Source organism: Cyanistes caeruleus, chromosome 5 (assembly GCF_971803275.1).
Source record: "Cyanistes caeruleus chromosome 5, bCyaCae1.hap1.1, whole genome shotgun sequence".
NCBI classification, from domain to species: domain Eukaryota; kingdom Metazoa; phylum Chordata; class Aves; order Passeriformes; family Paridae; genus Cyanistes; species Cyanistes caeruleus.
Window position 1 is genome coordinate 48,864,395 of NC_141705.1, and position 12,731 is coordinate 48,877,125.

General features: G+C 39.6%; 1 protein-coding gene and 1 long non-coding RNA gene across 2 annotated transcripts in view; one reads left to right on the plus strand and one right to left on the minus strand.

The window, feature by feature from the left end:
- Positions 1–11,611, minus strand: part of BANK1 (B cell scaffold protein with ankyrin repeats 1) — a 133,872-nt gene extending 122,261 nt beyond the window's left edge. The window contains exon 1 of the mRNA XM_023924649.2: positions 11,008–11,611. Within this exon, the coding sequence (XP_023780417.2) occupies positions 11,008–11,611 (604 nt within the window). The remainder of the gene's footprint in view (positions 1–11,007) is intronic.
- LOC111927735 (uncharacterized) overlaps positions 10,881–12,731 on the plus strand; it is a 43,056-nt gene continuing 41,205 nt past the window's right edge. The window contains exon 1 of the long non-coding RNA XR_015286693.1: positions 10,881–12,309. This is a non-coding gene — a long non-coding RNA (uncharacterized LOC111927735). The remainder of the gene's footprint in view (positions 12,310–12,731) is intronic.

Genomic DNA, 12,731 nt, shown 5'->3' on the forward strand with positions numbered 1-12,731 from the left:
TATCTCTATCACAAGAGAAGATATCTCAGAAAGTAGTATTTAGACAACAAAACAAAAACCACTGATCTTGCAAGAAATAACGTTTTGGATAACTTGCTGTGATTCCAACAGCTATGGTCTGGTAAGGTCACACTGTAGCAACTGATGTACAAAACAAGAAGTGTCTTACACATTACATAGTCTAATTTGTGTGCCAGAGACTTGACAGACACTGATAATCAGGCAATGTTTATCAATAAATACCACCATTTATTGCAATTTATGCTCAAAGATTTCTGTTACCTGCATTTGTAGTGTGATCAAATACACTGAATTAACCATAGATGACATCCCAACAATTCCTTAATTACAGATTACTACTGACACTAGAAATCTGTAGAAATCTGACTGAACTCTCTCAGAGCAGTCATAGAATGGTTTGGGTTGGGAGGAACCCTTTAAGACCATCTAATTTCTAGTCCCTGCTGTGGGCAGAGACACCTTCCACTAGACCATGTTGTTCAGAGGCCCATCCAACATGGCTCTGAATGTTTATGAATGTTTTATGGGGCATCAACAGCTTCTCTGGCAAGCTGCTCCAGTGTATCATCCGTACTTCTTGGGTTCTAAATCTACTTCTTTGCCACAAGTCAGCAGAGTACTGAGGGAGGGCTTCTGAGATCCCACAAATTAGGTGGCTTGATCTTCTCCCGCTTTTGCAGTCTGACTTTAAATCAATTTTTTAACGTATCTCATTTACTTGAGCATTCATCCAGAAATTTAAGTAAATGTGAGAAGCTGTTTTTCTTTGATGTATAGCATGTTCAAGTTATGAGACTATAGAAGAAATTGTTCTCCAGTTTCAGCTCATTTCTCTCCTCCCTTTCTGACAAACATGACAGTCACTAAAAACACCCAAACAATAACAGCAGAACAACCCAAATCTCTGATCAGTGTTGGACAACCACTTTATATTTTTGTTTTGACCTTTTAACAGCATTCATGCTAATGCTGGACACAGAAGGAAGTAGATGAAGTAGAAAATCATTACATAAATGTGCAGCTTCATAAAATGAGCAATGACAGAGCTAACAGTGAATTAGAAACCAAACTAAATAAAACACTCAGGAACAACTTCAGTGGAAGGCTGACTTCTCTATATTAAACCCAGCTCTGCTTCCTCCCAACTGCCTTAAGACAAAGATTCTACAGACTAGATATATAAGAACCTATTTTTATTTCTGTCCATCAGATAATGAAAACAGCTTAGTTAAATGAATTCCAACCTGCCTTCACAAATTCAACCACAGGCATGCAAAATCGACTGTGATGCCCAAATACTGCTACAGCTTGCATGAAATTCAAATGACATTTTTCCAATAAGAATTTCACCTCATTATAAGTTTAACACATGTAATTATCATCTCCCCTTGCAAAATAAATTCACAAATTATTACTGGTCCTAAAATAAATACAAATTTGAGTTAGCTGGGTGACAATTTTGGGTCCTCTAGTGGGGAGACCTTGCAGAAAGATTTTGTTTAACTGCTACTGCTTTTGACCACAAGGATGCTTCCTGGAAATAAACCAATTCTGTATGTTGAGGTTCTTGTAAACAGATTTACCATGTGGTATATACATACCTGCCATACATTGCTCTTGTTGCAGTATAGCCTCACTGTGGGATAGAAACAGGAAAAGTATGTCTACACAATTATGTACACTGGAAGAAAAGTATCTCACCAGTTCTTTTGCCTTTTCAAGCACACTATCATTCATTTCTAGCTAGAAAGGTACAGAAAAGAAAATGAAAACAAATCTCTCCTGAACCATTTTTGAGACCAAATTAAACCTTACGTCACTACAATCAGAGCACCTGTGTAGTTCAAACACAGTAAAATTCAGAAGCTTGAGGCAGACAGGCCAGGACCGAAGTATTATGAGGCATCCTGATTTTTACATCAAGTCCCTTGTTGTTTGACCAGATCTGTATAACTAAATTTTTACTTTCCTCTTGAACATTCAGAAAAAGAAAAATCTTAAAATAGAACAGGCTGATGCTGTCATAAGTCTATTACCATCATCTTTGTACTTGTATTTTATCAGTGTCTAATGTAAGACTCCTCAGGATCCCACAGTTTAACATGCTGCTGAGTGCCAGCTGCTAAACAATAACTACTCGCACATTTGGTAAAGGTATGGAACACAATGTGCAGTTTTAATTTTCCTCCTCTGGAGTTTATTCTGCCCATGCTCCCTTTTCCATTTACTGCAGATTAATGTTATAACTGCACAAACATCTCAAATCTTTAGAATCATACCTCATGTACACTGCCTGTGAAAGCCATGGGACCAGACTGGAGCTAGTCTAAAATAAACTCTCTTCAGCATATCCTGCATGTGTCTCAGGCCCTACTGCTGCACTCTGCACATCCTGTTTAGTAGAGAACACTACTTACCAACACGGAAATAACCTTGCAGCATTAGGAAACTGAGTCCTTAGAGTGCTCCCTGACCACATCCACTCACTGCTAGAGTACACTAACATGAGCATGAAGCTGAGCTCCCGCTCTCTCGAGCGCACTTGTGCCAAAGCAGGTGCCTCAAGAGACACTTTTGAACATAGCCACTTTTACTGAATCTATAGCTGGTACAGATTGCAATGCCATATGCTCCTGAAGTGTTCAATGCACTTACAGGTACCTGGCCTAGCTAACCAGGACTACAACAAAGTGAAACATTTCTTAAATTAAATGCTTATTATGATATCAAAATTCAGTGATCCAGATTTTAGCAATATACCAAGAAGAGAAATAACCACAAAAAAAACAACATGTTCAAGAGTCAATCTCAAAAATTGACAGTGCTTATACCTCTTGAGAGACATTTGATTCTGATCTTTCAGTAAGAAATAAAATCCTATAAAAGTAGAGGAACTTAAGTTTGGAAACACTCCTCTGAAGACTTCTACTACTTTAATAAAGACTTAGATGCTGAACTGCCATTTATTCAATACTGGAATTTTTTTTTGTTACAAAAGAGTGAAAACTTTTTCACTTATTAAGCAAAACCTTGTTTAGGGGAGAGCATGTATATTTGGCAATTCAAATGTTGCAATGCTCATCTGTGGCATAATTGTGGTGAGAGAAATAAAATAGTGTAATTGACTTTTATAATATTTTAAGTTAATGTTCAACCCTTGATTTCTGATAAAAAGGACTAGCTTTTCATAAAAGTCTCAAAGTGTTACATCCAATGAATGAGTTGTCACAGTTTGAAAAGATAGTTCTGCCTTTTAACTATGTTATTTAAGGCATGGTTGTGTTCAAAATGAATTATATTCATTATTATACATGCAATTCAAAATGAGCATGGACTTAACATAATGTGGGAGTACAAAAACTATGGTATACATTATATATTTGCAAGCTAAGATATAGAAACATAGCTTGCCATTTTAATTAATTCTATAAGCATCAGTTTTGAAATACAGGCTGTAAGTTTGCCAATGAAACATAGCTGTTTTTAAACTCTCTTAGAAAACCAACTGACAATAGCTTGGCAAGAACACTAGCAGAAAATTAAAATGAAACTGTCCTGAATGTACGCTTTAAGCAGAAAATTATTCTGTTTCCAAACTGCTAAATGTAGGATCCGGCCTAAACTTTCACTGAAAATACATTTTTCCCTATTCAATCATTACAAACTATTTCATTCAAGGCCAAGTTAGATTTGGCCTCCTCTAAAATAGCTAATCTTGAAAAGGGAAAAGAATTGATAAGGGAAAGAAACAAATTTTCAAGTTTTAATGATAAGATTACTGTGTTACAAAACCAGAATGCATATATGAGAACCTTAAAGTTTTGATTAAAAACACTGGCAAAATTTCCTTTTTCTAGTGCACAGCAACAAGACTTCGTTGATTAAATAGAGTTATTCTGAGACACACTAGGCTGGGGAATTAGCTTTCCATGTTTACAGGTAGGAGTCTACAGTAACCAGAGACTCAGTGAAATATCTACAAATAGACATCTCAGGGGGGTGGAGGAAAAAAGGTATATTGAGTTTTGTGCATTTTTATTAAATTTTCCAGATACTACAGAACATCCTTTCCAAGTAAGACCGCTTCTATTATTTGATTAAATCTTTATAAAGTTTTCTCATAATATCTGCCTACCTTTAAAAAACACTGTTTAAAAGACTCAGATGAATTTGAAATACAAATTACCTTTAGATACTTAAAGTAAGATTAAGCTGCTAGAGCTTACTTTTTGGATGGAGCTAGAATCATTTAGACAGTCATAAAGATGTTGGGGTCTACCTGACTTACTTGAAGGCCTTGCTTATGTCAGGAAAATCCACAAGCGCCAGAATTTTATGTCCAAAAAGGTGACAAAGGAGTCCTGCAACTTCATTTGAATAAACAAATAAAGGGAGAGATTCCAGTGGGGCACATGCCCACGAGGTTTTCCCTCTCAAGATTTTAGAGTGCACAGCCTCCTTTTATCCTAAACTCCCAGCCACACCTTGCCCCCTTCCCTTCCCCACTGGCTGAGGCACTGGGAAGGTACAGCCTTCCCAAACCACCTACTGCATATTCCCCCCTCAAACCTACTATTTCATCCCAAAGTTCAGTAGTTCAGGCTTGTGCAGCCCCTCTTCTGTTTCAGGAGCCAAGCTCTCTGGGCTCTGCAACAAACCTGCTGCCCACAGTTGGTAGAGACATTAACACTCATTTCAACACCCACACCTTCACCCATCAAATTGTTTGTAAAGACATGAGCTTCCCTCCCAATCCCTCCTCTTCTTATTTCTCAATTTGTCTTTACAAACCCTTATTATTATTATTATTAACTTAACCTTTTCTTACAACCAGGAGCACTTGAAACAGCCCATCCTGACTTTTCCACATCTGGTCCCTGCACCAGGAGTGGCAAGTAAATACAGGGAATAAAGTAGACAATGACAGTTCATATTAGTCCACTAGAGCTCCTGGGTTAAAAAATCCCCCAAAGTAATGAATACTGTTACACAGAGAAAAAGTATAAAACAACTTGGGGAACACAAGGCAACTTCCTGTTCATTTCTCATTGTCCCTGTCCTCTCCCAACCCTGTAGAATGTGTTTGAAGGGAATGGGCAAAGGCAGCTATTACAATAAAACACACACACATTCATCAATAGTGTTTGAATAAAATGTACCTGCTCATCTTTCCCACTTAACAAAAGAACATTTGAACAATCGTTCCCCCTTTGGCATGAAATTCAAATCAGACAGAGAAGTTCCCATGTCTACTAGGAAGCACGTTTCTCAGTTCAGCAAGGGCTCCAGTGTGGTGAGCCCCCAGCACAACAGCAGATCCTGACACGCTCCACAATCCATTTCTAATCTTCTTTTTTACGAATGACTCATTGATCTCTTCCCAATTGCTGTTCGGGTGGCTGCCCCCTTCCCTTTGGTCCTGGGGCGCTGCCTGCACGTTTTGCCATCGGGGGTTGTCAAACCTGAGCCATTATCCTTGCTTGTACCTTTACTTTTCCTTCATCCCTTCTTTCATATCTTTTATGTACCTGAGATGCTTTTCTAACCAATTCCTGGAAGGGCTCACTAGGCCACCTCTCCAGCCCCTGCTCTTTCAGCATGTGGGCTCTTACCTTCCCTCACTTTGAATGGAGACTATAACTCACACAGATTGTTTATTTCAGTTCCCTCAAACAAAACACAATTGAAAAACAATGATCAAATAGTAATTTTTCAGGGGACTTTTTTTTTTTCCCCTCTTAAAATGCTACTCTAAACTGAATTTACAATGGGAACAAGTTGTTCTAGCGGACACGGTCTGCTTGTACAACATGAGATACACTGGCCACCTTCTTGGGAGTTTTTATACATCATCTCAAGCACACTCCTGGCCAGCACTACACACTGCAGTCACAACTGAATTACAGGAATTGCAAAACAATCTTAGTAACAAAATTCCTTAGGAAAATCACTTTATCTTGAAGTGTTTTATATGAATAGTGCATATTTACTAGTTTCCAACAGTATTTAATATTTTTAAAGGGAACCTAATGAAACTCAGAAGATATCTGTTTTTCCTGCTGTTAATATAGTTCTGTTAATTAAAGAAATTTATTTCTGACCATGCATATAATAATTTAACAAAAAGCAAGTTCCCAAGTCTTTTCAATCACAAATTTTAATAAATCAGAGGAACATGACACTTGTGGCTTCGGATTAAAGCACTGCTTGTTTTCATTTAGTGCTCACTAGATATTAGCATTAAACTGCTTTGAAGCCTGTACTGTATTTAGCCTTTCATTTTTACAGAGAACACAGCACTCTTTGCATGAAGGCTTTTATTTTCAGTCTCCAAATGACTAAAAATTGTCTATGTTCAATTCATTCCAGGCATACAGTAATTTTTACCTTTCAGCTATTTAAACTGTAAATATTTCATAAATAAATTAAAATTATGAAAAACAGAAGGGTACACTATATGAAAATATATTTAGTATATATTACCTTATTTCTTAAAAGTTTAATTCATAAATGTCATTCTATTCATTGTTCCATTTTCCCAAAGCTTCTAGATTTTTTTATATTTTCCACTTGAAAATAAATAAATAATTTTAAAAAATTAAATAATTCTATTTCAATTGTACCTCTAATCTGATATTAAAAACAAACAGAGAGACAAACACCACTTTTTACTGACTAGAGTAAACAAACTTGAAATACTTATTCTTCATGGCTTAACACTCGCCCTGTAGAGACAACAACTGAACAACTCAAAAAAATTAATATTTCTTTTTGGGTTTGGGTTTGTTTTGTTTTTTTTTAATTGGAAGTGAGTATAACAATAAATAGTGAGTGAAAATACCATTACTTCATTATATTTTGACAGGAAAATACCTTGCTTTGTTTGAGAGACACAACACATTCATGCCCCAAATGCTGAGAAATGTAGAGGATAAAGCACATTTAGGTATGAACTGAATGTGACAGGATCTCAATCAATAAGGTTTGGGGAGAGGGGGTTGCTTATCTTTTAGTCTGACATTATTTCTTGTAAGGAAACTCTTTCATGCATGTCTAGAGTAAGGGATCTAGGACCAGGTGTTTGCTCTTAGACCTTGCTGCTCTATTCAGTTGCACTTTAACTTGGTGTCGGGGCAAAACTCTGACAACCAGGAAAGCCTTTCTTCTCATGTTGGTTTCCTCAGAAAGGAAACCCAAGGATGCAGGGCTGGACAGAAGCTGTGGTATACTCCAGCAGGAAGACCAGACACAGCTGTACATTTTTTCAGCTATGAAAACCTGCAAGATTAAGCAACTCACTTGAAGTAAATTTACAGTAGGTACACAGAAAAACTACGAAACTTGACATTGCATTTCAGCTTCATGGTCTTACATGAACTCTCTACTTCTTACACGGAAGCAACAGCAGTGAACCTTAGCCACAGACTGCAGCTATTTATAAACACCTGTGTAAAGTTTCAAGTCCTTTCCATCTGTTAAGCATGTGATCTGAATGCAAATGGGTGCTTTCCAAACTCATCTGTACCTCTACTTGAACTGTCTCAATGTCAACATGTGTAAAATGCTTCTTATCTAACTGTACACTGAAGCTCACAGAAACATTGAGAAACAAAGTAATGGTTGGGATGGTAAGACCAATTTGCTTTAACTGTCAGGCCTGTGATAGCATAAATTATACACTTTGGATCCATACAAAACCTTGCTTTTTTACAATGCAGGGAGCCAATAAACACTAAATGAACATCAATATCATTACATGAAATAGATTCCAGTTTAAAAGTTAAATCTTGGTATTCATGACTCCCTTCCTATCTTCACAGTGGTTTCAAAAATATATTTTCAATACCACTCTGAGATTATTATTTTTGTTCACATTTAATAAGACAGGATTTTTTTAAAATCACAGTCACAATGATGTAGTCAGATTTTGATTTATAAAAAAGGTCAGGACAACTTTATTTTTTTAACGATAGTCAGAAATGACTGGACCTCCCTTGGGGATATAATTATATCACAATCTATTGCTGCTGAATGCATTGGGGCACTTAAGCTTGTTAGAGGAAATAAAACATTCTTTATTGCCTACAAGCAAATAGAGGAGTATATAAACTAATCAAATCCTGAAAGACCAGCTTCAAGAGATACACAGACAGGGAAAGAATCACACTATGGGTTTTGTGTCCCTGGGCACAAATGTTCTTCTTTTAGGAAACTGAGATTGCTGCTTGCTTTCATCTTTTTCACTATATCAGTGATAAAATTTTTCAAATGTGGGTGGCCAATTGCTTCTATGAAAACTTGAGTAACTGTTGCTTGCAAGAGAAGGGAGATGGGAGAGGATCAACATAAGGAACAAAGCTTGTTAGGATCAACTTTTGAATCTGAATGAGTATCCCAACACTTCCTAAGGCAAATGATAGCTTTGAGGTGCTTCAGTTCTGGCTTCTTTGATACTCAAATTACTAATACATTATTAATAATATTAATATTACTTAATGATTAATATTGAATATGAATATTAAGATTTGTATTATGATGTTATTACTGAATCTGCTTCAATACACCACTAGACCTCTTGGATTTTGACTCAAATCATTGTCTGAGAACTCTTCTTTCCCTAAAAGTGAAGGAGCTAAAAAATTATTGACTACTAAAAATTAAGCACTCCCTAATTTTTGAGAAAAACAAAAATCAAGTATTACTTGAGTCTATTCACTATCTAGATTCCCTCCCTGAACACCACTTACATAAACATTGATCAGAAACAGTTGAAGACAGAAATGTACGTTGTGTAAACAAAGGGCACACAAGGAAAGATCTCAAGGAAGATAATTACATTCTCGAGTGTGGAGAGGAGTGATGACACCAACAGGGCATAGCAATGAAGCTATCCTGACAGTGCCTCCTGTCTCAAATGAAGGCAATGCCATCAAAGATCATGCGTTACAGATGTTTTATCTCTGCTAGCTACAGCAGCTTTATTGGAATTTGTGAAAAGTTCATCTAGGTTAGGGTCTTCTACAGAGTCCTGGCAGGTAACAAGCCTGTCTCTCCCACCAAGCAGCCCAAACAGCTTTCAGATTTGAGCTAGACTAGGCCTTGGGTCTGAGGCAAGCTCAGTACCTCACAGATCTGTTCCATCAGGAGAAAACAGTCCTCTATGCACCTCTATACACAACAGACCTCTTTTTATAAAATAAATGCTGTGACAAACCTGCAGGGGAGAGGCTTGTGCGTGGAGGTCACAGGTGGATGAGGCTTAGGCAGAGCAATATGTATGAAAATGACAGAGACAAACAGTGCCAGAGTAGGCCAGTGCTTGCTAAGCCTACTATTACTTGTTCGCCTGCCAATGTGTGGAACCGGCTGGGAGCAGCTGGGAAAGCAGCCATCCCTCTTTGCTGTTCTTACATGTTTGCTCAGCAATTACTCCAGCTATTTCACATGCATACTCAGGATTTGACTGCCTTTATTCACCAAGATCCAGACTCTAAACTATATGCCTCCAGGTCATGCACAGTTGTATCCTGTCATTGATACAGAATGATCACTGAGTGTACTTCTGTGATTAGAAGAGTAGTGCCCTGCCGACTGTTCACATCCACAAATACCAGTTTGCCTAATAATTGGGATAGCATATGCATATTTGGAAATGCTATTAAATGTAGTTTTGCTCATATATGCCATATTCTTCTTTAAAGAAGCTTGCAATACTGAAAGTTTGGTCTAGATAGAAAACAACCAGTAAAATAACTACACCCATTTCACCACCAGCCCTAGGTAGAAAGCAAAGCAGTTCTGAGTTTTGATGTTTTATCTCCACCGAATTTATTATAAGACAGCTGGAAAAGTCACTTTGCCTTTCTTCCCTGGTGTTTTTATCTATATAATGAGAATAGGTAAAGATGGCTTGCAAGCCTGATGTCATTACAAAGCTGCACTTGATAACTAATAATTAATGTGGCTAGTCTGTTATAAAATGATACAAAATATAAAATACTTGGTAAAAAACCTGTCTTGACACCCAAAGCAGTCATTTAAAATGATGAATCAGAACAGAAAAACAAAGCATTGAGTCACTTTTGCAGGCTTAGGCCCTCAAACTTCTCTTTCTTGATTCCTCATTCAGAAAATGAGGATAAAATATTGTCCCACCTAATAAAAGAATCAAAGATAAAGCTGAGCTCCCCACAAGCAAGTCAGTCAAACCTCTGGTATCTGGCTACATGCCTTCATCTCCTTTTAACTGAGTGCCCAGCTTGGCAGTCACTGGCTTGATTTAAGTGTTGCTGAGCCTTGCAATGACACGTGAAGAAAATGGGAGCAGTAAACAGACAGTATTTCTGTGAATAAGGGAACACGACTGGGAAGAATGTGCACAGGGACATGGAATCACAGGATTCTGGTTCAGATTAAGGGCTGCCTCTGATTTACATGAGGCCTTCATAAGTAATTTTAACTTTTCATCAATTTTTTCCACCAGTCAATGGTATAATGTGTTCCAACACTACCAAGGGAGCAACAGAATACACACTAACAGTTTTGAGGCACCCAGATATTGCAATAAACACCAATAAAAGCATAAACAAATAGCTAATATTCCTGTGCAAAATCTAGCACAGCTTTGCTGCGCACTGCAGGCTGGATCCCATATGGAAAGCTGAGAGACCGCAAGAGGATGATCAATTTTTAATTAATGACACAACATATGATTAGCCAATTAAGACTATCCCAGAGAGGATACACATGTAGGGCCGAATTAACACTGCTCGTACAACATTTATTCTTTAATTTCCTAACTTTTTGGTGCTGCATCTCCTCCCCATCAGCAAAGCTACTCTGGCACTGTGAGACGGTAAGAGATGCATCAGACACCGCTTGCACTTGAGGGCTCCTTTCAAGAGCAGGGTCTCCTCTCCCCAGCACCGCACCGGGACACGACACCGTGTGGGACCCCCCGGCCCTCGCAAACCGCCCCACACCGACCTGTCGGGCTCATGGCTCCGCTGCCTGCGCCGTCCCGGCCTCCAAAGTCCCGGCCCGAGGGCTCTGTCCGGCCCGAGGGCTCTGTCCCGTCCCAGGGGCTCTGTCCCGTCCCGAGGGCTCTGTCCCGTCCCAGGGGCTCTGTCCCGTCCCAGGGGCTCTGTCCCGTCCCGAGGGCTCTGTCCCGTCCCGAGGGCTTTGTCCCGTCCCAGGGGCTCGGTCCCGTCCCAGGGGCTCTGTCCCGTCCCAGGGGCTCTGTCGGGCCCGAGGGCGGCGGGGCGGAAGCGCGGGGCCCTCCCCGGCTGCTGAGGCCTCGGGGCTCCGCTGCCCCTGGGCCCCACCCATATCCTCCCCTGAACACACACCCGCGCAGCCGGCATCGCCCCGGCACCAGCGGTAAGAGCCCTCTGCTGTCGAGCTGGTCTGGGGAGAAAACGAGTGGGTAATCCAACCTTTCCAGCTGTCCAAGAGTGTTGGGGTTTGGTTTTCTCTCACGCTCATCCCGTGGAGAAAAGCCCCTCACTGACGGAAGGCACCTGGGAGGTATGCCCCAGCCGTCAAGTGTTCTGGTGTGGTATGATAAGCCACCTCCACGATCTTGTGCCATGTATTTATTTTTTGGAGGGGCGCAGAGTGAAACAAAAACTAAAATAAAATTCAAAACGAGACACTGCAAACGCTTCAGCTCACTGCTGCACTGGCCACCAAATTTAGTCAGGAGACATCAATCAAGGTGGCATTTCCAAGTTCAAAATAAGGGCCAGACCCACCACAAGGAGCTGGAGTTTCCCTATTAAAAAGGATTACTCAAAAACTGAAAGAAATTTCTGAAATAAGTTTTCAAAGAAAGCAAACCTTTGCAATCCACTTTGTGCATAGATGTGTGCTTCTGCCCACCCAAACTCCCGTATTCACCTTTTCTACCTGAACTTTACTGCGCTGGGACTGATTTTAGTGAAACACGGCGAAGGTTTTAAAGACTTCAAAAGTGAATTTTCTAAGTATCTGTTTCAGGAATGCATGTGTCCAAAATAAAGAGACTGCTTGGACTGAAGGAAAGGCTGCAGAATGAATTCAAGCAGTATTAGAGGAGGAAAAAATCACATAGAGGAAGTCTTTATAGACGTTTTAGTGTGACAAATCCTTCACAGTTTGCAATCAACTACAAACCACAAATTGCAGGAGGCTGGACTTCAGTCAGGGAACTACCTCTGTAAAGACTTTGCACACTGTGGGGACCAAATCCAGCTGAATTACCTGGAAAACTGAACCCTCTCAGCTGATCCTGTTTCTATCATTACACAGGTAGATACATTATTTATGTTTCAGGGGTTATTTTCAGTTACTTCTGCTAATGTGTGGGTGGGTTTGGTAAATTTCTGACTTGGTCTGGCCTACCACACAGAGGAAACACAGCTACACAGACCCTGGGGAAAGTGTGGACTAGATCCAGTCATGTCAGGGTACATGTGCATCAGGAAGAGAGCCTGGAATGCCTCCCGTAGTTCCTTGCTGCTCATTTTTTACCTTTGGATTTTATTCAAGTGATGGGTATCTGGGAAATACCTCAGTCTAGTACTGTATTTTTGGGCGCAAGGGATGCAGCACTACAGTGTCAATGGTCTTGAGCTGTGAGCAGGATAAGCACGAATGAGATATCTCATAAGGGAGGATGCAATATGTCAAAGATAAAGCATTTAGAAATACTGCATCTGACTATTTTTCCA